At 42.6% G+C, this 27,758-nt stretch overlaps 1 protein-coding gene across 2 annotated transcripts in view; it reads left to right on the forward strand.

Annotated features, from left to right (window-relative positions):
* The window catches only part of FLT1 (fms related receptor tyrosine kinase 1), a 110,377-nt gene that overhangs the window by 65,411 nt on the left and 17,208 nt on the right, over positions 1-27,758 (forward strand). Inside the window, exons 13-18 of one of the 2 annotated variants that reach the window (XM_061457573.1) lie at positions 1,437-1,727; positions 6,710-6,856; positions 8,723-8,854; positions 14,963-15,069; positions 18,320-18,458; positions 24,529-24,633. In XM_061457573.1, the coding sequence (XP_061313557.1) occupies positions 1,437-1,727; positions 6,710-6,856; positions 8,723-8,854; positions 14,963-15,069; positions 18,320-18,458; positions 24,529-24,633 (921 nt within the window). Of the gene's footprint in view, positions 1-1,436; positions 1,728-6,709; positions 6,857-8,722; positions 8,855-14,962; positions 15,070-18,319; positions 18,459-24,528; positions 24,634-27,758 lie in introns of those variants that run through there. The other variant, XR_009744163.1, reaches the window with a different exon arrangement.

The raw sequence follows: 27,758 nt of genomic DNA on the forward strand, positions 1-27,758 counted from the left end.
GTTCCCTTGGGGAGGCAAGGCAGCTCAGTTTGTATTGTGGGGATTTAGGAAGAAGCTATCTGATGGATTGGTCAGTCAATGAAAGAGATTACTGAAAGAAGATGTGAGACACTAATTACTGGAGATCTATTCTTACACATCACTCTTATGTGACATTAAACCCAAAGCAACATTGGTGAGCATGGAACTGAATGAAAGACAGTGTTGAGCTGTTCATGCTCTAAGAGGCAAGAAAAGAAGGCATGATTCTCCCTTATGAAAGACAAACCCATTCTTATGATTTTGAGTCAAGTTCACAGCCAAGTGCCATAGCTATTAGCAGTGAAAGAACAATTGAAAATGGCCAAAGTCGATATCACTTCACTGAGAAGGAAATGACCTTATCAGAATATTGGCTACAAATAAACCCAGAGAGGTTGCACTCTAGGAGTAAAAATTGGAAGTGCTTTCTCTCAGGAACTTGCTTCTGCTTTCACTGAGTCAACAGTGTAATTCTCCCTTGCTGGAGGGATGAGCCCCAGGTGGAGGTGGCTGGGAGCCAGTCCTCATTGCCATGGTGGAGGAAGCTGCAGTAACATTACAGCTAACTGCAAACGTGACTTTTTCAAGTATATCGTTGGCTATTATATTGTTGGCTAAATTACTCCTTCCTGAACTATTGGCTATGGAAAATGCTTGTGAAAACTTAAGTTGTATAGTTAGAGCTATGATCATTGATTTCTCTTAGCTGGAAATATTGTTCACCTATATTGAGTGCCGAGCAGCCTGAATAGAGTGATCTTCATCTGAATGCTGTTCACACACAGCCAGCCACTGAGGCCAGAGGCTAATGTTTCTGCTTTCCTCTTGGGTGGCTAGCACACTTTAAATGCATGAAGGGTAAATACCTCTGTTCCAAGGGAACTCTCAGGCTTGTAATCACAGATTCAGTAATTTCTCAGGATTTGAAGCATTTGTAAGAAATAAGACATAATTTGTCTGAATAGTTAGGAATAATAAGAAAACAATATAACCAAACATGATCAGCTGCAGTATTTTTCTGCTGTCCTCTTGAGATCCATTATTTCTCATGCAAGCTGGAGCTGAGATCAGAATTTTCCTCCCTTTTCATAGTCCCGCTGTGCTGTCTTTAAATAATTCTCTTCTGGTACCTTGCCCCAGTCTGTCTTAACTTGGCATAACACTTCCACAAACTCATTACTTCCAAGAACGACTTCAGTTTACACTGATGTCTGAACCCGAGTGTCTCACAGCTCCAAGACAAATTATGAGAATAGCTGGAGCCTAGCATATGAAAGGAAAGGTTAGAGACTTCAGCAGGAAGACAACAACATTGATTAGTACAAAGGCTTCCTGAAAAGGGGGAAAATATACGCCGTGTTAATTTCTGCTCATTCATTTCATACAAACTAAAAAGTGTTCTTCATTTTTGACAGATGTACCCAGTGGATTCCATATTAGTTTGGAAAAAATGCCCATTGAAGGAGAGAATTTGATATTGTCCTGTTCGGCCAACAAATTCCTGTACAAAGACATTGCTTGGATTTTACCGAGGACAGTCAACAATCAAACGAAAGCAAAAAGGTCTCTCAAAAAGGAGTACTCTGTCACCCTCACTCTGACCATCAAGAATGTTTCCCTGGCACACTCTGGCACCTACGCCTGCCGAGCAAGGAACATACACACGGGGAAAGAAGTGCTTCAAAAGAAAGATGTTACAATCAGAGGTGAGCACTGCAACAAAAAGGCTGTTTACTCTCGGATCCTCAAATATAAAAGCACAAGGAATGATTGTACAACACAAAGCAATGTAAAACATTAAAGGACTCATTAAACAGTAACAGGTGTCTCATATCATCTTGATTTTAATTACTATTGCTACCTTCCAGACCATGAGGTGGTGCACATTCCCCCATGGGTTGGATGTAGGAAGAATAGCAAAAAAATCGTAACACGTGAGCTTCCAGTTGAGTTCAGACGGGTGTTTTCTGCTTTGACAAGGCACGTGGAAGCTGGGGTTTGGAAGATCCCCTGTGCTACATTTTGCATGTTGTTATTTTTTTCTCTTGCTGTCTCCTACTGAGCAATAAGGAAAACTCTGGATCAATCTTTCCTTCCACTTTGATATCGGCCTCGTCAAAAGTGTCAAAGCTGAATAAACTGATTAACTTTAAAAACTGCTGTTTTCAGTCAACAACGGACATTTAATAAGTTAACTTGAACGTGCAGAATGAGCACAATTCAGTTTGAGATTGACTGGACTATATATTTTTTATTTTAATCTGATCTTGATGGACTTATAAATATTACCTGCTGAGCAAGTTCTAATGCTTATTTATTTGAAATTATTTTCTACACTAAAGTACATTAATCTTAAAAAGTATCTTCTAAAAGAAGTATGCAGGGAAGAAATAAAAATGTTGATATAATGCACAGACTTATCATATCATTTATAATAATGATGATTTTAAAACTGGCAAACATGAACCGTGTTTCTCTAAATAAATCCAGGTAGACTTCCAGTTGCTGTGTTGGTCAATTTTTAAAGTCAGTTCTGCACTAATGTAAAAAGCTACTGATAAAAGTGTGAGTATTGCTCCTGGCCTGAAGGTTCAGGAATTTGTAATGTTGTAATTATTTTATTAAATGAGAAATATTACACTAACACGACTGACAAGGTTGCAGCCAGCACAGTGAGTTGTTTAATATGTTTTGAAAAATACAAATTCAAAATTGAAGCCATTAAAAATATTCATTGCTTTTGGTATGCAAATAGCAATTGGATTTATTATGGGAATTAAGAACCAGACAGAATGTTGAAGGAGAATTAAGGGCATCCTAAGACTTCCTCGTGAGCTTTCCCCTTTTTATTTTCTTCATGATGATTTTGCTGTGAGGTGTTTCTGTGTATTATAAATGCTGTATAAGGAAGAAGTTACTATTTTTAATAGATCTGATAACTTTATTTTTTTACAATACATAGCTTTTATTATTTTTGGTTACACTTATGATTGATCATTTATATAGCATTTACATAAGCCATAACAAAACAAACTGTAGTGACCAAAATAGCTACAGCAAAGGAACAAAGTGGCTGTGCTTCTAAAATAGAGGGTGACAACATGACAGTTTCTTGCGCTTGGGAACTCACCAAACTATTTCCTCCTTTAGGTATGGAGACTGTGTCCCACGGCTAAACTTGTCTTTCACGTGGGAATTGCTTTTGTCAAGTGTGAAAGAGTAAACAATAGCATTTCCCCATAATGCCAGTTTCATGGAGCCTAAAATGCTTAGAAAACAATTGATAACCTGGAAGTTGTCAGAGTAAAGACAAGAATAATAGTTTATATCTTGAAATGTCACCTATAGCCTGCTTGCATACAGTAGCTCTTTTGTTCATTATTAGTGTGATGGCTTCCAGAAACAATGTTCTTGCAAAGTGATCTGGCTCTCTTTTTTTTTTCCTAAAACATGCCAAAAAAGCAAGAGAAATCATTGGGGACTGCTTAAAAATGGGGCAAGTGCGCTCTTTGGCATTTGCAAGTCTTCAGAAGGGTTACAATACAGAATCCCCTTTTTTACAAGGCTCTTTTGTGAGAAGACATTTGATGGCAAGGTGGGCGGTGATTACAGGACGTTATGAATTTTCCATGGTCTTGGGAGCCAGAGCACGGTGACTTGCAGCAGCCAGTTGCCAGGCAATAGGAGTTTGGGTCAGAAAAAAAGAAAAAGAGATGTGGCTGTTAGACTGTTCCTCTGTGAAATTGTTGTGAATTGTGATGATGTATACCACTGCTGGGTGGACGACCTGACAGCCTGGTCTTGACCATGCTCGAAGGGCCATGCTGTTCAAGGATGTTGTAACACCCAACGTGGCTGCCCATGTTGGGAGGCACAGAGAAACCTCACTGGAAACTTTTGAGGAAAGCAGTTCTTGGTGGCCAGATAAAAGCTACTGATGTCACTTCTGATGTCCTCAGATGACTGGAGAACCTCATTGGTTTGGGGAGTTTTTCTGCCTTTTGTTGTGTAATACATTATTTAGGGAGAAAGGTGTGAATTATCTTTTTTTTAAAGTGTTAAAATTAAAGCTTGTATTTATATTTTTGTACTGTTCAATAAAAATAAGTGACAAGAAAACGTAATCATAACAAAGGGCAAAAATGGACAGAATGCAAAAGTAAACCCCAAAGTGAAAAAATTGTAATGTTTTCACTCTGTGACCTCCCTGTTTCTCCCCTGGGCCGAACTCTGCCTACAATGAAGCTCCTCAGGGTAACTGAGAGTAGAGTTTGGCCTGGCAAGGCAGCATTTGTGGGCAGGTACCAGGGCTGACGATGAGCCTGGGGGGCTGCCCTGGGTGCTGAGATGTTCTTGCTGGTGGCCAGGGCCTCGGTTTGAGTGAGCAGAGAGGGGTGTTGCAAACTGCCCCCCCCTTGGCTTCACTGAAAAAATGAATGGGAGAAATGAGTGGTTTGCAAAGAGAATAATACTCAGGTTGACCAAGTCCTTGAAAAAACAGCTGATTGCAGCAGAAAAATTGTTGAAAGTATGTGAATGGTGATTCAAGTTTTAAGCAAAAAAAAGTTTTTTCTTAATATGAAAACCCATCTTTAGTGTATGGCTATAAACAAATTAAAATTAATCAGAAGTAACTCACAGAATGTGTGATTTGCCTTTGTTCTGTCATCTTGTCTGCCTTCATTTTGAATGTCTGGCTGGGGTGTCCATCAGGGGCTACTGATAAATGTGAGCTCTTCTCAGCGTGCATATGTGGACATGTATCAGATGGTACCTGTTCATAAACAGTGTTGTGAAAAATGGAACTGCACAAAAATCAGGTGGGGTATCAATGAGAAGAGGGCAGTCTTCTTGGCTGCAAGGCAAACATTGTTGACCATGTCATTGCGTAGGTATTGTGAAAAATTTACTTTACAGCCTCTCTCATGAGCATTACTCTTTGGGAAGAGAGAATAAATTGTCTACTACACTGTAAACAACAAAAATATAGCCTTGCGTGTGGAAATTACAGACTTGCAGCTCAGAAAAGCCCAAACTGGTCACAGCACAGTCCTGACTATGTTAGAATTAATTTCAAGGGGTGAAAACATAACAAACCCTACTTTAAAAGTGCTTTTAATACTATGGGGTTCATGCACATTGCATACGCTGGTGGAACATGCATAGGTACTTAATTTTTCTGGAGAGTTTTTATTTGCGGCTGGCAACAGAATGATTGTGAAGATGGAAATATCTCACAGTCAGTTTTTCTGAAAAGGTAGATAGATCTTCCAAAGACAGAATGTCAGAAATTCAGGTGTTACAGTACTTGAACTTGGTTTACCTGTATCTATTGCAGTCTTAAAGAAAATATTTGCAAAGAGTTGGTTTCTGCTTTGTTTTGTTTCGTATTTTGAACTGTGGAATCTTACTGTATTAATAATGGCTGATTCTGGAAGTGTCCTTGAAGGGAAAGATTGCAAATAATCACTTCTTGCAAGATCAGGGAAACTGGGGGAATCTGCAGAGCATCTGCATCTGTGAGACTGCTTGGGACCGTCCCGGATTCTCCATCACTGCTTTAAAGGAACCAAAGTTCCAAAATGGATAATGTGAGAGTTGCAAATGCTACAGGAAGACGTTGCCATGTAACATGAATAAATATCGCAAATATCTTGATCTTTGTCAGGACAGCCTTTGGCTCTGTACAGAATGGTGGAAGGAGTGGTAAAGGTTTGAAATGACTGAGAAAGATTGGCTGCTTTGATTCATATAGGAATAACACTAACATGATGTTTATAGAGTGTTTTTGAAATGCCCTTCTGGGAGGCCCTTGAGAAGAAGCAGAAGAGATGAGACATGCTTCCAATACTCATTGTCACTGACTGTCATGGAAATCTGCTGTATTGCATTGTGGTCATACGAATGTCAGTAAATCAAAGCAAAACAGGAGTGGTGTTGGTATGCTGTGTGGCCTGCTAACACTCAGCTTTGGGCCCTGCCGTCAGGGTTTCCAGTGCCTGTGGGATGCCAGAGGACACGGGCACATTTCTCACCAATGCAGTTTTGGCACATGGGCTGTGTGTGGTTTGGCCAAGCCTTATTACATTCAGCCAAATATGTGAAGTGCAGAAGTAGAAGAATTTATGAAGATTCTGGAACATGTACCACAATACTTCTATTCTTATGATTTATGGGTTTAGATGATATGAGTTTACTGAATATGATTTGTAACTGTACTATTTAAAGTAAGTAAATGATAAAAGTCACATTCATGGATATCGTGGTGTACAGTCGCATGGTGCTGTCGGTGTCAGAGATGCTCTGCTACAAGGGTATCCTGCTAATTGTTAAAAACTTTGGTGTCACAGTTTGTTTCTCTTGATGATGCAAAGCTCTGAGCTCTCCTAGAAACTCATTGCTTTTGATAAACAAATACGGTTGGTAATGGAACTGCAGAAATCTTTGAAATGGTGTCATCATTGGGTCTTCATAATTTGTTCATCATAACTTGCTATTGCTGAGTAATGAGAGTACTCTGTACACACCAAACATTTTAGCAAACTGAAATGGTAAATAAAATCTGTGAACAATGAACTTGGTAGAACAACCATAGCAATCTCTAACACCAGTAAAATGCTGGTAGGGAAGATAATTAAACCCCCACAGTTACAAGAATGTAAAACAGAGGTGTTGTTTTGTCTTGTAGCTCAAGAAGCACCAGCCCTGCTGCGGCATCTTACGGATCAGACAGTGAACAGCAGTAACTCTGCCATATTGGAGTGCCAGGTTCATGGCATCCCCGAGCCCCAGATATCCTGGTTTAAAAACCATGAGGAAATACAGCAAGAATCAGGTGAGAGCTCTGTGTACTCACCTACCTTTTGCAGCCTTCTTATTTACCCATCTGCTTTAGGTAGTTATTTGCAGTCATTGGCATTGGTACCTGGATGTGAGGGAGAATTGCCCAGGCATTACAGGTGGGCAGGCAGCAGCGCGGGTGCTCTTGGTTATTCCATCTCACCCCAAAACCTGAGTCAGCCTGTAGGTGTAGGCAAAATAGGTCTCTATGGAATGAGTGTAAAAATTATAGCTCTTAATTTGCATCTTAGCAGAATCATCTCCAGAGAAACATACTTCTCTCAGTTTACTACAGAGGGAGCCTAAGGATCAGGTGTCTTGGCCAGCATACAGCTAGAGAGGAGAAAACCAAGCTTGTGTGATGTGTGTAAGGGTACCAGGGGTGTCTGTGGCTGGGTATGGAAAGTCTGCTCTTGATTCACCAAACTAAATCCAAAACCAAAATGTGCCTGTTGGCAGCAGAGGAATCCAGGTCTTACGCAGCAGAAAGGAACAACTTCCCAGGTGGCATGCTGCGGCTACAGGAAGACTCTGGGATTTGTTTACTGCTGTGTCTGGAATGTGGCTTCAAAGATCCAGCACTGCTGACACCACAGGCACGGAAGTGTTCCTTGGCAATTGCAGGTGTAAATGAATGATGGGGAAAAGGCAAAACCTTTCTCATGGGAATTCATCCACATTCAGATCAGTAGCACACAATGAGCTAGTGTTACAAGCTCAGCAATAATGTTCAAGGAGGTTCAGTCTATAGGTACTTGCATCCAAAATGTAGTCTTCAATAGCAATGCTTTAGGAAGTTTGTGTTTATGGTTCTGTCCTGCATTACTGGAAATTACTATAAAGTGAATAAAGGCAACTGAGAAAAAAATCTAAGGATTTCTCCAAGTGAGTTGTAAGCCTGTACAGACTTGCAGCCCAGGCACGAAATCTAGAGCCAGATTCCATAAAGCTTCACAGTGACCACATCGTTGTAATGTGCATTATTAACACTCCCCTCTAAAATAAATGTTATGTGTTTACTTGGGTGTGATGCAACACATAAAGTTAGTAGCCAGAAAGATGTCTTTAGAGGGCAGGTCAGAAGACTTTATTTAGGCACCTGAAACAGGTGGTGGGAATACATTTTGTATGTAGTTGGTAGTTCTGATGGAGGCAAACTCACAAGTGTGTACTTGACTGCATGTTTCCTGGCTATGCAGTGCCTTAGAGGCAGTCCTGAGGCCAAATCTGCTCCCTGCCTCTTCCTCACTTGCAGGAGTACTGCCCAGGCTGGCTTCTGAGTTGGCCTAGCTGGAATAAACAAGATGTTGGAAGATTCAGGTAACTCTTGTGTGTTAGGGCACACCTCATGGGATTTCTCTTGCTAGCTGGGGTCCTTCTGTGAATGGGGCTTGTTGTTCATGCCATGTGGGCAAGTGAGATTTGGAGTGAACCTTCTGCCCAGAGAGCCAATGTGGATGCGTGGAGCTGGGTCTTGGAAACTTGAGCTGCTTCTGGGGCAGACCTACACCTGCAAGTGCAGTAATCACACCACCCGTTTTCCAAAAGCTGGAGACATGCTGAAGAACTTACCTGGATGAAAGTATAGGCACAGTGCTAATCAATACACACAGTACCAAGTGTTGCCAGATCATTCCTTTAGGCTGAGCTTTTTCAGTAACACAACTGCTTTGTAAACACCGATTTCCAAAAGATTCCCAGAACATCCAAGTATATTTGGCTTTCCTGCAGACAACATTGTGCTGTGCAGTCTGCAGCTCAGACTTCTTTTCAGAAGAACTTAGAGCAGATAATGTTACACAAGGGCCTGTTTTTGTTTATATCCTGGCTCCCTCTCATTGCAAAATATTTCATTTCACAGGAATAATTTTAGGGCCCGGAAGCCGAATGCTGTTTATTGAAAGAGTAAAAGAGGAGGATGAAGGATTTTACCAGTGTGTAGCCACCAACTTAAAAGGTTCCGTGGAGAGTGCGGCATATGTGACTGTACAAGGTAAAGCACAGCTTTAAATGGGAAGAGCAAGCTTGCCAGAGTGATGTTCTTACTCAGGCTGGAAGCATGGGGGTGTGACTTGGGGCTCATGTGGTGATCTCTGAAGCCAGCAATTTGAAGGAAGTCCTAGCAAAGGAAGAGTACCAGGTTGGAAAGGAAGCCTAGCAGGAAATGCTAACTCAGAGCATGTTTACACTGACCTAAAAAGAAGAATTGCTTCAACCCAACAAAGATCAGGTCAGGGTAGAAGACAAATGTAAATTTAGTATTGTCAAAACAAACAAAAACCAGAATAAGGAATGCTCTCCTACCCACTCATTTTCCCATTTCAGTTTAATTCCATAGAAATTAGAGACCAGGGATATTTTCATTCATTTTTTTCAATGTAAAGTAAACTGCCAAATCAGACTAGAAGATTTTAGCCTAGCAATTGTTACACATGCATTTTTCAAAGGTACTTGTTGTAAAAAGTAGGCATGATCTAGTTATTTCTGCAACCATTACTTGAATTATTTTGCTATTTATTTAAATGTCCATATTGTTCTGTCTCCTGCCAAGCTTGACTCAGGCTTGTGGCAGTGACTTCTGTCAAGAAATTTAACATTGCATAGAGATAATGTTTATTCATTGGCTTTTCAGTTTCATGGAATTCAGTTTCAAGAACCTTTTTGGTTCATATATTGTGACATAAGAGAAGCAGGTTGATATTTTCCATATAAGTCAGTACCATAAATGAACTGAATTTGACGTAACCATATCTTACTGATCCCATCTGTTAAGTAAATAGTTGTAAATGCATTTAGTTTCTTTTTACAGAAGAAAATTTGACTACACCCAGCCTCTCAGGAGGGATTATGTCTTTTTGGATATTCTCATACAACTGCTAAATGTATGAGTATTGATTTTCTGCCATGAGTGTGTCTCAGTTAATGGTGATTGCTGATGACACACTGACAGTTTTACTTTAAAAGATTTGGGATAAGTACAGACACATGTGGACTGGCCAAACTGATATTATCTAGGAGTTAAAAACACCTGTCTCTCAATGCTAAGGTTTTTATGGCTGCCGTAATAGCTAAAAGAATAACTTGTGTTAAGTGCTTATTGTCCAATGCATCCTACTAATTGATAGTCCTGGGAAATGTAATCGATTATTGTATTGATTTTTAACATTGTAGCTTGGCTATTTATTACAACCACCAGCATTCTGTCAGATGGCGTCTAGGAAGTCGTATCACCTTGTCTGTGATTCAGAGGAGAGGAAAAAAAGCAGCCAGGAAGGCTTCTTCTCTGCCTACATGTCCTTAGGAACTACTGGCAATGTTCTTGTGTGACTCCTATGGGAGCTCTTAGATAAACAAAAGATGAAGACTATCATATTTAAATTAATGTCCTTGATACTGGATGAGAACGAGAGAGTTTGTTTTATCTACTATGACCAAGGAAAATGCCTTTCCACCCTTTCTTTTCCTATTACATGAAGGGACATTGCGGCGGTTTTTTTCACTCATTCCTACATTGACCTCTAGGGTCTGTCCCTCTCCCAGGGAACAGCAGCTTTTCACCCCATCCCTGAGCCTGGAAAAGGTCAGGGTTTAAACGTGAGGCTCTCTCTAGGCTTTGCCACTTGCTTGTCCTTCTGAGAAGTTTAGACCCTGTCACCATGAGCACCAAACCTTCCCTCCATCCCAGGGGCTCTCGGAGCACGGAGCTGCAGATCAAAGGGAGTGGAGCAACACCTTGTGTTGATGGCCATGTTTAGCAGATTGGAAGAGTAGTTTGTGAATAAGTCAGGAAGGAAACGTCTGCTCTCTTTATTTCCTCTGAAAAAACATTCTTATACGCACAGATAAAACAATGTGTTATTTTTGTATCCGAGATGGATGAATGGAAGGTGGAATCAAAGGGCCGTCTTTAAATAATCACAGCCCATGTTTGGTTTGGAAGCCGTGCTGCTGGGCTGTCTGGGAAGAAGAAGGGATTTGTTTGTGGACATGTCAGAGCAAGCTGTCTGCTTGCTTTTGGCTGAGGAACTGAAGAGGCAGCAAATCTGCAAAGATAGAACCAGAATAGCAAATGACTGCCAGAGCACCCAGCAGATGGAGGGAAGCGTGTCCCTAAAGGCCATGGTACACAAGCTGCTGGGCATGGAGGGAACACAGGCTTTCTCTGGCAGCTCTTCTTCTTCAGGTCTGCTCTCTGAGTAGATGATTTGCCATGAAGTTCCTCAGCATCTCTGAGCACCCACTCCAGTGCTGCACTGCCGTGACCATGGGATCACATGGATTAAGCAGGGTAAATCACATTGGTGTAAGGATGAGGGATGCTTTGTGTGCAGCAGAGTAGAGTTGCTGTCCCAGGCATTGCTTTTTCCCTTGACAACTGAGCTGCACTTTGATGTTCAGAGCTGAAATCCTAATGACAGAGCCCATGCCAGCCCAACCATTGATCTCATACCTGGAGGGGTCAACACAGTAGTTCAGGTTCTCATCCCCACATGACTGCATGGTCCTGGTGGCTCCTGTTACTGCTGAGAGAGCCAAGATGCTGTTAGTGGCACTTCTTCACTTGCTCCCTCCTTGCCTTTCTGCAGCACCGCAGAGACACAGGATGGAGTGGGAGGATTTCGGAGGGGCTCTGGGACAGGAAGGAGGCTTCCACTTGCCGCAGCAGGTCAGGCAGATGGGACAGAATTGCACATGGGCTAAAGTCTGTGTGTAATGAGGTAGCTGGTGGGTAAAAGTCTGGGAAGGGTGTAAGGTGGAGCCAGAAATCTTGGGCTATTTGGCATATAAAGAGATTTACAGGTGTGTACAGCTTCTTCAAACTCTGTTAATCCTGACCTCTTCTGAGTGTTCCTGCCTGTTCTGCCTCAAATCAAAACTTTCCATACCCAGCTGAGAGGCACTCAATTAGCTCTGGCTGCAAGGCTTTTAACAAGACTAGGAGTCAGAGAATCACAGAATCATGGAATCATAGAACACCAGAGTGGAAGGAACCTCAAGCATTATCTGCTCCAACCTTTCTTGGTAAAAACACCGTCTAGACAAGATGTCCCAGCACCTTGTCCAGCTGAATCTTCAAAGTGTCCAGCGTTGGAGAATCCACCACTTTCCTGGGGAACTTATTCTAATGGCTGATTTTCTCACTGTGGAAATTTTTCCACTTGTGTCCAATAGGAATTTCCCCAGGAAGAGCTCATACCCACTACCCATCATCTTTTCCATGTGACTCCCTGTAAAAAGGGAGTCTCCATCTTTGTAGCCACACATTAAATACTGGAACATGGAAATAGGGTCTCCCCTAAGCCTTCTTTTCTCAAGGCTGAACAAGTCCGGTTCTCTCAGCCTTTCCTCATACAGCAGTCCTTCGATCACCTTTGTGGCTCCAATCTGGACCCTCTCCAGCCTGTTCACATGCTTTTTGTATAGCTGGGACCAAAACTGAACACAGTATTCCAGGTGTGGCTGGACAAGTAATGGGTAGAGTGGGATAATTACATCTTTATCCCTGCTGGAGATGCCTTTGTTAACGTAACCCAGCATCCGGTTGACTTTCTTTGCCACAGCAGCACACTCTTCACTCACATTGGGCTTCGTGTCCACCAGGACCCCCAGGTCCCTTTCCACAGAGCTGCTCCCCAGCTGGGTAGATTGCAGCCTGTGCTGCACTCTTAGATTGTGTTTTCCCAGGTGCAAGACCTTGCACTTGTCGTTGTTGAATTTTGTAATGTTTCTGTTGGCCCACTCATGCACCCTAGCCAAGTCATCCTGCAGGGTGGCTCTCCCTTCCAAAGTGTCCACTTCCCCTCTTAGTTTGGTATCATCAGCAAACTTCATCAGGGTACACTTGATCCCATCTTCCAGGTCACTCATGAAGATACTAAGCAATGTTGGGCCCAACCCTGATCCTTGGAGGACCCCATTAGTGACAGGTCATTAGTTGGAAAAGGAGCTATTTATCACCATCCTCTGGGTGCAGCTGATCAGCCAGTTCCCCACCCACTACATGGACCACCTGTCTTGGCCATAATACATCAGTTTCTCTAAGAGGAGGTGGTGGGAAACACCATATCTGGTGTTTGATAACCAAGCCCAAACCCAGACTGAAGAAATGCTTTCTGGTTGCTTAATTTAGCTTGGACTTTTCAAAGACAGCACATTTGCTTCTTTCAATAACTCCTCGGTAGCATAGGGTAGTGGTTAAAGAGTTGCTGTCTTCCACCCCAGGACTGGCTCTTCTGTGCTTCAAGGGTGTTCTGAGTCCTGCCATATGGAGCAGCAGCAACAAATGAACCTTCAGCCCCTCCAGGTTTTGGTGAATAGATGTCAGAAACTATTACTCACCATATGCATGGGTGCTGCTCAGGAGCAAGAGCAGGGCATCCATATGTAAAAGGAAAGGCTGATGTCAGAGGGTAGGCAAGCTGCATTAGGCTGTACCATTTCTGTCATCACTATGTCTCATACCTAAATCAAGCCTTTTAAAAAATACTTGTGAAAAATTAACACTCTTGGTATTTTGAAGAAATAGATTCTTTATGTCTCCATTTGTAGTTGCAGTCATATTTTTCTTCTGTGAGCTTTATTCTCAAAGCTCCAGAATGGACATGACAGAGGAATCTTAGACATAGGGCATGAATGCAAATCTGATTATCACCTTTAGAGAGGAAAGATATTGTGCTAGTTAAGCTGCAGCTATAGGAAGCAATTCAACCTCTGAACAAAGCTCTGTAACCTTGCTTGAAGCCAGGCAGCACATCCCTCTGGATTATGCGGTAAACCCACCAATGAGGCATCAATCATCCCTTTTTCATGTGTCAGAAGTAACACTGAGCTGCTTGAGGTCTGAAACTGCTGCAAGTGCTGTTGACAAAACTACTGTGAAATCATGTTCAAAGTTGCTCTTTCTTGTCGTCTCATTTTCTCTCTGTGGAGGGTGTATCAGAATAAGAGGCAGAGCATGAAGGGTTTTATTTTTGCATATTTTATCAATCAGATGGAAAACATATTGTGGGAAGTGTGGTATTTTGACACAATCACAGGATTTGCAAAACTGACTGCTCTGAAACCATTTTATGAGTCCCTAAACAGCAGTCTGAAATTAATTTCATTTTTACTTTTTTGCTTTTAAGATCTGTCAGTGGGCTCGAATACTCTCCGGGTTTCTAATGTTCATGCTCTCTGCTGCTCTGTTTTCAGTTGTTGTTTTTGTTTTCCATTTTCTGTGCTTAATCTGTTCCCTGGTTTGGAGAGCTCTCCCTGCTCCCTGCCAGCTGGGTTCTGATAGGTGCTGCTGGGGAAGGAGAGGGTTCCATGTTCCTTCAGAGATCCTGGCAGTGTGCTCTCCCCCATCAAGGTTTCTAGCGAGGGCTTCTGGGGCCAGAAGAGCTGGGACACAGCAGGCAGAGTGCCTGAGTAAAGCCACCAAACATCCCGAGCAGCAAAACCCAAGCAGCAGCACTGCAACGTGTCCTGGATCACACCTGGATTCACTGATGTCTACTTCAGCACAAGCCTTCCCTGGAGCTTCTCCTACACGTTAGCAGCAGCTCTCACACCACAGCATTCCCCCCAGGAAGAGCCAGCAGAGCTGTTCCCTCCTCGCATCCCCATCCCCTCCCAAGGCTGCCAGGGAGTGAGTGCTTTCAAGACCTCTGCTCCTCTGTTGGCTGTGGGCTTGGCCAAATGGGTTTTGCAGTTGTGGGTGGCGAGAAGCTTGAAACTGCGTACAGAAGCCCACACACATGCTCACAGAGAAAGTCGAGCTAAAAATACCCTGCAGCTGAATTTACAGCTCTAAAGGAAATTATTATCTGAGTGGCCATCCTCAGCCTGGATACTTCACCTCCTGCACCTGAGAGAAGAGCTGACTTTTCACGGAAAGAATTACAGCTGGATCAAATGCCGTTTTTCTGTATTCAGTGCAACAGCTTTGCTGGGGAGACCATATTTTTTCCCAGGGTCTGCAAGCCACTCCAAACAGAGATTAATATCCCATTGAAAAGAAGCTGGTCCTTCCTGGTATTTAATTTTCATGGCAAAGAAACATAAAGTGCCCTTGCTGTGCAGGTCATTTTCTAAAATGTTTGCCACTTGATTTTCCCAGGTGCATCGGAGAGGTCAAACCTGGAGCTGATAACCCTGACCTGTACCTGTGTGGCTGCAACGCTCTTTTGGCTCCTGTTGACCCTCTTCATTCGCAAGCTGAAGAGGGTAAGAATAGACAAGGAGCTCCCAGTGGCTCCTGCCTCTCCTTACCAGCCCTTTGCTCATGTTAGAAAATCCTAACCCCAGGACACTGGGATTGCTGAGTCTAATGAAAAGAATAATCTGGTTCCATCCTTGTTCCCAGTGCAATCACCAGGCTGCTGATGAGTGTTCAGGGAACTGTAACTCACAAGGCTGAGTATGAGTAAGCCATAAAGCAGAGCCTGGGTGGCGACAAGACTCTGAGTCTCATAAGCATTTGGGTGCCTGACTCCCACCAAAGGCATCCCCATTCCATTAAAAGATGTGGGGGTTTGGCATCTTAATGTCTTTGAAGATCTGAGTGAGTGGGAATGACAGATCTTCACAGAGCATGACGAGGTCTGGTTTGCACATAGTGTCTGGTATAATTACATCACTTCCAAAGTGATATTTTGCTGAAGTGGTTTTGGTGGTGCAGCTTCTAGGGATATGACCCTATATCAGAATGATAATGTTAAGTGCCCTTGCAGCTGCTCCTCCTTCTTGTCCAAAGCTGATGGTGATAGTTTAAAGCCCCTTTTTGCTGACAGCACCATGTCTGCATTGCTCAGTTGGTGTGTGCAGGTTAAAGCACAGCAGCTCTCATAAGCAGAAAATTCAGAACCTCAGTAATGCAGAAAGATCTCATAGAATTTTCCAGAGCAGATGGATTTGAGGGAAGGGAGTACTGGGGAGATGGGGTGCATTGCAGGACATAAGGAAAGGCTGCACATCCCCCTGTCCCCACTCCACACCAGAGCTGAGCCTAGCTGCCCTCCTTTACCCAGCATGAGAGGTACCACAGTGCAGTGCCGCAGGCATCAGCTCACAGCCACCACAGCTGAGCATGTTCCACCTGGCCGAGCTCCCTGCCGATTGCTAAAGGCTGACTGCAGCCTGCCAGACCATTTTATCCCAACCTGCACTAAGAGGCTGTATGTATCTTAGATTGAACACTGAGAACTTCTCTTGACTATGGGAAAACAGGACCAGACCTCCAAACCAGGGCAGTACAGCAGCAGCTATTCTGCCTGCCTTCCTATTGCCACAGACTTCCATAAGGAGAAATGCATGGGAGTTTAGGGAGAAAGAAAAATAGAGGTCAACTGAAGATATAGAGAAACTTTGTAACTATAAGAGAAATGACAAAGCAAGTTCTGACTGCATACCAGTAATGATGAAGCAATTCAAAACATGACTGCAAACCCTTGGAAAATGTAGGTTTCAAATGTAGCAAAGGGTTGCAGATATTTTATTTGTTATGACATCAAAACTTGACATTCGCTTGTTAGATTGTTAAAAGATTATTAAAATAATCATTGTTGCTGTAGAAAAAGAGACTTGATGACATGTGAAGACTTCTTTCCAGATGAGTCTCTCCAGGTAATGCTGGCCTGTGCTTATGGTCTTCTGCATGTTTATGTTACCAACCCTTGCTCTCAAGGATTTATGTCTGCAATTAGCTCTGAATTACATTACCACAATGAAAAAAGATACTTGTGTGCTTCTGAGAGAATTTTCTTAGAGTCTGTCTGTTACACATACAGGGACAAATGATTTGGTATTCAGTGCACCTCAAGAAAGAACTGTAGGAAGCTCTCAGCACCTTCCTACTCCCCTATTGCTTTTTTCTGGGATGGATTCACTTCAAAGGTTTTCTCAACTGACTAGTAGAAACAGTCTGGTACACATCTCTATCGAGAAATGCTCTTTTTGGAGCACCAAATGTGCCTTTGTTTCTATCCATATCCCACTTACCCATGTCCTGTCCCGGATCAGTGGGTGGTTTGAAGCCATGATTTATGCCAAGTGACTTTTCCCCAAGCATCAGTGCAATCCACCTTGGGACAAACTTTCTGGTTATTTGGGATGGTGAATGGCAACTAAAACAGCAGCTATTAGCTACTGTCATTTTAGTCTAGTTGTGTTTGTAACCAAAATATACACAGCTAGTAATATCCTTCTCAAAGTAATGTCTAGAAACACATGTATTAGGGGTATATTTCCAAGCTGTAGAGAAGGAAAGTTGAAAGTAGCAGGAGGCAACAAGAAAACAATATGTTGGTATATGTGTGTGGTTTTGTCTGTGCTCATGTGCTGTTTCCAGGAGTTTAGGAAAAACAACACAAAGAGGCTTAGTTCAACAGATTTTCCATTATTCCGACTAATAGCCAGGAAATTAGAACAAACATCAGACCTTTTCTATAGAAATATAAGTACTCCTGTGTCAAGAATATTCCAGTGGATTAGAATGACAGAATCAGAATCATCTAGGTTGGAAAAGACCTTTAAGATCACCAAGCCCAATCTTTGTACAAGGACTGCCAAACCCACCACTAAACCATGTCACTAAAGGCCTTATCTACATGTAAATGCAATTCTTTGAAGGTTTGAATGTTTCAAAATGAATGGACTGCAGAAAACTTTGCTACTAAATTTATTTTTCCTAACATTTCTCACGTGAAGTAGATTACCCATTTGCTCATTAGAAACTGAACTTCTGGCAAATTAATTTGAAATTATGTGTTTGAGCTTGAGTGTTCATGAATTTCCTCACACTCAAATAATTTCATGGAATTACAGAATCATAGAATGGTTTGGGTTGGAAGGGACCATGATGACCATGTAGTTCCAATCCCCCTGCCCAGGCAGGGACACCTTCCACTAGACCGTGTTGCTCAGAGCCCCATGCAACCTGGCCTTGAACACTTCCACCAACACAATAAAAAATCCTGGATATTTGTAAACCATTTCTGAAATGTATAATGTCTGGTGTCCTGATGACTGGTCTTGCACAACTTGTAACCACCTATGACCTGTCTTTGCCGGGTTTATGGAAAAAATAAACACAGGCAGTTGAGTCCCATGTGTTGCATACGGTCACTTCTTGTTTTGCACAATCATGAAGGAAAGTTATTTTTATCAGCAATGTTTAGACATTTGTTGAAAATATTTCTCTTGACTGTGCAGAAAGCCTGTATCATAACACCATATGTTGATACAGATCCACATGGATTTCATTGAAGAAACTGATATGCCACATAGGAGGAAACCTAGAGGAAGGAGTTTCTTCTACATAAAAAGTCTTGCAATTTATAAAAAAGCCAAAGGAGCTTAACCAAGCCATCTACTGAACTATGGAACACACAGCCCCATGGACAGAATTAACTGTCCAGAAGATGCTGACAGATACCCTTATCCTCTTTTTCATTTTGCAATGTTCTTTATTTTCTAGCCTTATTCCTCCAAAATGAAGACCAACCATTATCTGTCAATCATAATGGATCCTGACGAAGTTCCACTAGATGAGCAATGTGAGCGCCTGCCTTATGATGCCAGCAAGTGGGAAATTGCAAGGGAAAGGCTTAAACTAGGTAATATTGGCATACTTCACTTTGGGTTTATAGTGATTGAACAAGATGTACCTGTAACTATAGGTAAAGAGGAACTGGGTGTGTTTTAGACCTGCAGCACAATGTACTGCCAAGTTTGATGTGTGCTATTTCATATCAAGTGCCCTGGCCCATGGCTGAATTACAGCAATTAGGACTGACTGACTCTGTCTACCTGACTTTCCATATGTATATTTTGACACCAGCTGGGAAAACAAAAATAGAATCATGGAATCATTTAGGTTGGAAAAGACCTTTAAGACCACCAAATCCAATCCTTAACCTAGCACTGCCAAGTTCACCTTTAAACCATGTCCCTAAGCACCAGATCTACACATCTTCTAAGTACCTCCAGAGATGGTGACTCCACCACTTCCCTGGGCAGCCTATCCCAGTGCTTGACAACCATTTTGGTGAAGAAATTTTTCCTAACACCCAATCTAAACTGCCTGTGGAGCAACCTGAGGCCATTTCCTCTTCTTTAAGTTGATACTTTGGAGAAGAGATCAATCTCCACCTCACTACAACCTCCTTTCAGGTAGTTGTAAAGAGCAATAAGGTCCCCTCGAGCCTTCTTTTCTCCAGACTAAACAACCCCAGTTCCCTCAGCTGCTCCTCATAGGACCTGCTCTCCAGACCCTTCACCAGCTTTGTTGCCCTTTTCTGAACCTGCTTCAGCACCTCAATATCTCTCTTGTAGTAGGGGCCCAGAACTGAACACAGGATCCAAGGAGCAGCCTCACCAGTGTTCAGTACAGGGGGATGATCACTGCCCTGATCCTGCTGCCACACTATGTCTGATACAGGCCAGGATGCCATTGGCCTTTTTGGCTGCCTGGGCACAAGCTGGCTTATGTTCAGCTCTGTCGATCAGCATCTCCATGTCCTTTTCTGCCAAGCAGCTTTCCAGGAAGTCTTCCCCAAACATGGGGTTGTTGTGGACCCAGAACTTTACCTTGTTGAACCTCATACCATTAGCCTTGGCCCATCGAACCAGCCTGTCCAGATCCCTCAGCAAAGCCTTCCTACACCCCAGCAGATCAACACTCCCAGACAACTTGGTGGTGTCTGCAAACTTGCTGAAGGTGCACTTGATCTTCTCATCCAGATCATTGATAAAGACATAAAACAAAACTGGCCTCAATACTGAGCCCCGGGGAACACCGCTTGTGACTGGCCACAAGCTGGATTTAATTCCATTCACCATCACTCTTTGGGCTCAGCCATCCAGACAGTGTTTTACCCAGTGAAGAGTACACCTATCTAAGCCATGAGCAGCCAGGATATTGTGGGAAATGTTGTTAAAGGCTTTACTAAAGTCTAGGTAGATAACATCCACAGCCTTTCCCTCATCCACTAAGTGAGTCACCTTGTCATAGGAAGAGAATGTGGACAAGAATGCTGCACTCTAATTTTTGCAGATTGATTTACTTTAAACATAACATAAAACCAGGGCAACCAAAGGCTTCCAAATCAGACCGCTGACTTGGAAGCTTCTCTCTCCATATTCAGGAGCCTGACCTTTGGCATTTACTGCAATTTTCTTCCCTTGTAACCTTGTTATGTACTCATTTGGAAAATGAGCCTATGCAGAAACAAGTCCTTACAGTCCACCCTGTACCCCAGCCTGCTCCTCCTTTTCCTCCTCTCTCCAGCGCAATCCCCCTGTTTTCCGTCTGTGCTGCAGAAATATAAACATTCTTGTCAGTGCACCATAAAGTGCAAGAATGTGACACATGAGCCCACTCATAAATAAATAAATACGTATCCACAGAAACTTTGAACTTAACAGCTATCTTGCCTACAGATGCCCAGTGTAAGGCATGGGTTTGCGAGCATTCTTTACTTGCTTAGCCTAGTGTGAGGCTGCTGAGGAGGGCAGAAGGGTAGGGACCAGGTTCTGAAGTTGAGGAATCCCTCCAGAAACCACACAGATTTTGGCAAGGGGGTCAACATTAAAGTATCAGTGATAAGCTCAGCCTGTTGCTGTAGTGCTGTTTTTTCTTTCAGGCACGCATTACATTTGTCCTACAGGAAGGTCTAGAAAATCCCTGCATTTTAGCTAGGAGCTATAACAGATTCCTTCTGTCCTCCAGGGGTGAGGGACAGGTGACTGAAACATGCATACAATTGGGATCACACTTCATTTGCCTACTAGAAGTCACGAGGTGAGCAGATGGGGACAAGCACAGCTGAAGTACATTGCTAGCAATTTATAATTGTCATACACAATTCTGGGAATGCTGGAACCTTGTGCTGGAGTGTCTTCAGTCTTCAAATAGTTTTCTCACAATGATGGACCAAGAACCTGATGTGCTGACAATGTGGTCACTGTTTTATGCAATGCTTTATTTGTGTGCAAGATCCATGGAAAGAATCAAGCAGAAATGGAATGTAAACACCAAGGAAAAAAACACGTCTTGCAGCCTTAGTGGTTTTGGAATCTGAAGGTGAGGAATGGTGAGCAGAGAATGAGTTAAAAGTGGAAGAACTGGTGTAAACAAACAAAGAATGCTGACAGTGAATGAGAACCAGATTCAGAGACCTTGGGTATGTGCAGTACGCTAGATTAGCTCAGTGCAAGTCCTGCCTCCATGGCAGCTGGCTCAGTCTTTGAGTAACCTTGGCAGTCTCTGAGGATTAGTGTCTCACAAACACAAAATCCGCTTCTATGGTTTTTTAAAAATATTTTTACTTAGAAAGTCAACCCCTTCCAGCATCAGATATGTGTGGTTTTCTCTTCCCACCTACTTGTCCTCCAGGATACATATTTATTGTAAGTTTTGCAGATAGGTCTCTTTTCAGCCCACATCTCCTTTGCTATGTGTTCCTCCGACACACATACATACAGCCCACGGCTGTGATGCAATGCTTGTATAATAGGGCTCCCCCTTCATCTGTAAGAGCTACAGTAAATTTCATATGGGCACCACTGAAGTCAGGATAATTAATATTGAGTATAGATTAGTCTGACTGAGAGCAAAATGTCATCTTTTCATTAGGTAGAAAACTGCAGTGCTATAAATCACTGTCAGTGTGGTCGTCGATAACACTGCAGTCCATCACACATTTCTCACCTGACTCTTGGCCTTGACCTTCCTAATCTGTGAGAGGTCACACACTGCTGACACTGTGAGACACTTGCAAGGTCTCAAGGGAGCACTGCCACATGGCTCCAGTGCTATGTCAAACACACTGGTAGTAGACAGCTTCCTGAGCCCTGCTCCCTCCTGTGCACAGCAAGCCCCCAGCGCTGGCACTGAGCAGAGCACTTTCTATTCTCCTTTATGTCAGAGCTGTTGTACATAGCATAATGGAAAATATGAAGCCACATATGGGGAAAACACGGATGATTAAAACTGCAGCAAAGGACCTGAAAAACAAACACACCATTGGACCTCCGCCTTCACACAGACATGGAGAGAAGTGTCTGCAAGTGCTTTTTGCAGATGCCCCAGTCCAGTACCTCACGCGCTTGAAGGACTTTGCTAAAATGGGGCTGAAGGGGAAACCTCCTGATCCAAAACTCCTTGATTGAAGAGTATGCTCACCATAATGACTTCTGAGTTGCACCAGGAAACCAGAGTCAAGCACAGAAAATTTAAGTAGAGCACTTTGCTTCCTTCATCTTTTCATACATTTCATACCTGAGTGCTACCCAAAACACGGCCAGTGTTGCTGTATGAAGTCTGTGACAAGTTGACAGCTCAGATGATTGGGCAACTTAATATTCCACAGTTTAGTTGCTCCATTTAATACTTTGTTGTCCATTGCAAGAGCAATCATAGCCGCAATCATATCCACAATCTGCATACCAAACTGTGAAGTTTGATCTACACACTGCAAAGTTAAAGCAGCCTTATTCTGTGCTAACATTTATCATGGTACAAACAATAGTGGAGCAACAAAGACTGATACATCAAGTATTAATACAGTTTCCCACTAAATTGCAGCTGTTGTTTGGAGAAGGAAGTGTTGTTGCCAGTGCTTATTCTCCTTTATGAAAAGTTAGCAGCTCTGTGTAGCTCTATGAGCTAACTGGTATGTTTTCAAAGTGGCGACTAAGTAGGTTATCTTGATGTGGGAAGTAAGTTAACAGTGATGGAAACAGACTAAAGCTACAGACTAAACAAAGGTAGGATGGGTTTTATAGGAGCTCAGGCTGTAATTTCAATCTTGTAGAAATCATGAGCAGTCAATATATTAAGGCCAAAAACGTTAATTCACCAAGATAACGGAGACCTTAGTCTTAACATTGCTTCCCTTATACCTCTGCTGAATGAAGCAACTGAAAAAGGTGACTGTGGATTTTCAAAGACATATACCAATTCACCTGTACTTGTGCGTGGAACACTAAGCCCCTCACAAGCCAAGACTCAGTCAGTTGATTAAGTTCTTCATGGTTTTTATTTAGAGCAAAAAATGACACACTTCTGTACATGTAGGAGGGAAATAAATTGGGGGGGGGGGGGCTTAGCATATTTCATGTCATGTTTTGATAACATGCTTTTTGCTTCTACTGACAGACATACTGAGAATTACAGATTAGAAATGTGATACACATATAAAAGAGAATATCTATTTAATTTAGAACTGACAGAAGTTTTTCGCTGCTTGTGAGTGTCTGGATGGGATTCATCTCTCACTTAGGCATCAACACATTAGATGTTCAAGTGAAAGCTAGTCAAACAGATGTCTATCATAGGAAAAGCGAACTAACCTATGGAGATGGCTAGGTCATATGACCATGTCTGGAAAATAAATATATGGCACATGTTATCCTTTGCTTTTATATGAAAAGCTGGCCTTTATTTTCTGCTCTTCTCTACACCACAAAGCCTGCTGCTGTACTTTTGCTAGACACTTAGGTGCTTGGCTTCTGATGAAGGTAAAGCACAAATACAACCTGAAAATAATTACTAAGAAATAAAATCTACTGCCAGCTGATATCATGACTAGATCTCTCTGATCAAAACTCTGTCAGACACTTGAGAAGGGCAGAGGCAGCCAGGCCTGTCTACGTGAGCACAGTGTCAAAGGGGCAGTCAATACTCCCTGCTTCAAACACTAATAAATCATGAAGGAGGCTGTGAAGATCATAAGATTGACATAAAATGTCATGAACTCTAGAAAAGTTATGACTGTACCCTTGGAATCTTGCCTGGTTCTGAACAGAAGGATGCTCAGCTTCTACTGCTGAAGAATTTTATCCATGCCCATTGATTTCTCTCAAGGACCTCTGAGTGCTTGTCCTGGGGTCTGCTCAGTCACAGCATAATGATAATCCAGCACAGATATCTGCCCTTGGACACCTGGAAGCATCATACCCACTGTGATAAAACCCATCATTTGTCACTCCAAGTCCCCACTCACTGAATCCCCCCAGACCTCGTTTCACAAATGTAAAGGTCTCATTTGCACAGATTTACAGCTTCTCACCACTCAATAATCTCAACCTGCAAGGGTGTGCTATGGAGAGGCATCTGCAGGTTGTGCATGTACTCCAGGGGTTTCAACGCAAAGCTGTTGCTGCCTCCCTGGAATGAAAATAATTTTAAGGTGCCTTGTTTGAGATGGATGAATTTAACTTGTAAAAATTACCAAAGCCTGCAGCAAGCTGCATCTTAGTGTGTGTGTGAGTTCAGGCGGAGGCCCTGTATTACAGAGGATATAACTAGCAGCGTGCTAGCCTGCTGCATGGTGCAGTGTGCTCAGGGCAAAACCAACAAACCTTGCTCTGGCAGCTAGACTTTAAAAACTGGTTCAGAAGCCGGGGTATGTCTACCAAATGGTTGCATTCTTTTAGCATCATTTTCAAGCATATCACTTATTCCTCTGGTGACACTGGAGGGAATGGTTTGCCTGCTTACTCTTAAGAAAACTGAAACCAACCAAACAGCAACAAAATACCCAGTCCCAAAAAACCTCTATGTTGAAAATACACACGTAGGACTCCTTGTAAAGCATATTTTTCAATTAATTATTTATGAAGCCATTTGCTATCAAGGTTTCTTTTTTAACAGAATGTATCTCCAATTAATTTTCTTTACAGGAAAGTCTCTTGGACATGGAGCTTTTGGAAAGGTGGTACAAGCATCTGCTTTTGGAATTAAGAAATCACCAACGTGCAGAATAGTTGCTGTGAAAATGCTGAAAGGTATCTACTGCAAAGCTGGGCTGGAAAAAATTTTTGCTTTATATAGTATCCTACTGTTAATATGATTCTGTTGTAAGCAAGAGTGTGTGATGTTGTCCTCCCATCAATAATCCTCTGAAGCCTCCAAAATGTGCACACCAAGTTTTGGCTATCCACACGAGTGAAATGGCTAAACTATGAAATAAAAATCGCATTCACAATAAAAGAGGTAATAAATTGTCACATGATATGGGAGGATGTGTCAGGTGCAGTGAGAACCTGAGTGCCTCATGTTTTTGAAACATTCTGGTTCCCCTACCTCAAATCCCAGGAAGAGTGAAAGAGTGACTTTTGTAGGATTGGAAGGAGCAATTAGGTTTCCTTCATACCCTACACTGTACCATTACACTAGACTGACCCTAAGCTGAGCACAGTGAATAAAATTTGGCAGGAGCATAAGGTACCCACCTTGATGTGAAGACACTTGGACAGAAGCTCTCATATTTTCCTTGGTCATTTGTTCCAATGATTAATCAATGCACTATTAAAAACAGATCCTGTATGAAGACAGGCTGAGAAAGTTGGGGCTGTTCAGCCTGGAGAAGAGAAGGCTGCGTGGAGACCTCATAGCAGCCTTCCAGTATCTGAAGGGGACCTACAAGGATGCTGGGGAGGGACTCTTCATCAGGGACTGTAGTGACAGGACAAGGGGTAACGGGTTAAAACTTAAACAGGGGAAGTTTAGATTGGATATAAGGAGGAAGTTCTTTACTGTAAGGGTGGTGAGGCACTGGAATAGGTTGCCAAGTGAAGCTGTGAATGCTCCATCCCTGGCGGTGTTCAAGGCCAGGTTGGGCAGAGCCTTGGGTGACATGGTTTAGTGTGAGTTATCCTTGCCCATGGCAGGAGGGTTGGAGCTAGTGATCTTAAGGTCCTTTCCAGCCCTAATTATTCTATGATTCTATGATTCTATGCTTCTATGTCTATTTGCATGTCTGACTTTTGCATCTCATTCTAACCTTCTCCATTAGATTATATAATTATTTTTCTTCATGAAGCTAAACAGACTGAGCAATTTAAATCTTGGAGCTCTTGTACAGGTGTGTCCTCTTTGAACCATCTGCAGGCTCATCACATAGTGCTTAGGATGCTGACATCCAGCTTGTGTAATGGATTTGCCAGCACGGTTCATACACCAGTGCTCTTCCTAAGTGAAATCATCTCCCAGCTATTCACTGCCACTTTTCTCACTGGAGCAGAAAGGACAAAGACCCTCATCAGTTTGAAGAGGGCACTTGGGAAGTTAACAGCAGGATGATATTCAGTCATAGCCTGAAGCAGCCATGGTTGAGTTCCCTAGCCTAGAGTCCTGGTGGCATCCCTTCCTGTGTATTTAGCTTTCCATTGTTTATATATCTAAAGGATAATTTTGCATTGCCCTGGGATCTTATGCTGCATTACTTATCTGTCTTAATCCCCGAATCCTTTTCAGTGTCATCCTCTGCCAGGACACATCCCCTGCTCTGCTGATAAGGCTGGGATCCCTGATGCTCTCCGTTGGCTCTGTTCAGGCACAGTTTGAATACATCCCTCTTACCCAGTAGCTTCTAGCTTCACAGCTACTTACTTATCAGTTATCAGGAGATCTGTACACTTTATGTCCAGCCTTTTGGAGGGGCATGTGTGATACTCTCAGTCGCAGTCTCTCCAAAACTCAGCCTGAAAGTTCCTATTTCTTGCTGGTAATGACCTGGCAGCTGTACTCTGTGTAGGGCAAGCCATATTGTCCTTAACAGGCTTGTTCTGCAATATAACATTAAATGCTTTCAGATCATCCCCAAGGAGGGTGTTTGCAGCTGAGAGGGTTGCAAACTTTTCACTCTTGCTCCAGAAGCACAGAAATACCCTTTTGACCAATGCCAAATGAGCAACTACCCTGCAGCAAGCGTGTCTGGAAAATGGGAAGGAACTAAAGCTTTGGTCCCTGTCCAGACCTTCTGCAGCAGTGGGCCAATAGCCATCTGTGTCACTGGTTTCAAGTCTGTCACCTGGGCCATTGCCTGACCCTTGGTTAACTGAGTTTTCTTGTCAACATGCAGATGTATGTGCTGGCAGAGTGGTCTTGACAGATTCAGCACTTTATGTATGTCAGCAGTCTTCTTGTGCCAGCCAGCACCATCCAGGCAGCAAGGGCTGCTCCTGGAATAGATGGGAGCAGACAGCAGCTACAAGAAGTCTTCATGGTGAAATTCTTGTGTGCTCACACAGGGTAGATGCTTGTATTTGAGTCAGTAGTGAGAAACAGCAGCCCATCCCATCCTAAGGGAAATCTCCGTTCACCTGGGGAGCTGAGCACTTGTTTTGCTCTGCTGACAATGAAAAGAGCCTGTGATGACTAGATTCTCTATAGGCATCTTCACTATGGGCACCTAAAGTTACGGGCGATCTGCCCTATTGCTTGTGTCCTCCCTGGATTATCCAGGAACTCTGCAGTCATTTATAAGCTTCGTCCTCACAGAATTCCCATGAGGTGGAGGGAAAGTGTTGCCACCTATACAGATGAATAGTGGATCACTAGGTACTTGGCAAGTTTTGTGTGGGGCCACCAAGAAAATCTGTTTTCATTCAGATGCTGAAACCAAGCCTTTTAAAGACTTAGCTCTAGGTTCTTTCTACTGGACTGTTATTCTTACTCTTGATAAACTCCTTTTGCATTTACATGAAGCAGTGTGTTTTTTCTTGCTTTCTTACCAAAATAAAATTCTGCAGAAAAATATTTGCTTGGAGGGTATTAAAAGTTTCATTCAACACTAAATAAAATGTTTGGGTTTACTTGTGAGATTTCTTATATCATTATAGTTACTATACTATTAGTATTATTATTGATACTGATTGTAATTAATAAGGGTGAGATGCAGCCACCTTAACAAATTAAAATTAAATAACTTTAACCAATTAAAGTTTACTTCCCTCATCTATCTTAATACTCCAGTCTTCCTCTGTAATGAGCAGAACCACACAAGCATCACCCAGGGGTGGTTCCTCTCTTCCCTATATAGAAAGCTAAAACTGATGGCAGCCTCTGGAAATGCTTTTCTCTTTCCACTCATTCCTTGAGATGTTGGTTAGCTCAGGCTAGTACATAA

This window comes from Pezoporus flaviventris, unplaced genomic scaffold (genome assembly GCF_033815535.1).
Source record: "Pezoporus flaviventris isolate CSIRO_AGI_PZ_B2104156 unplaced genomic scaffold, CSIRO_AGI_Pfla_v1 ptg000025l, whole genome shotgun sequence".
Taxonomy (NCBI): Eukaryota; Metazoa; Chordata; class Aves; order Psittaciformes; family Psittacidae; genus Pezoporus; species Pezoporus flaviventris.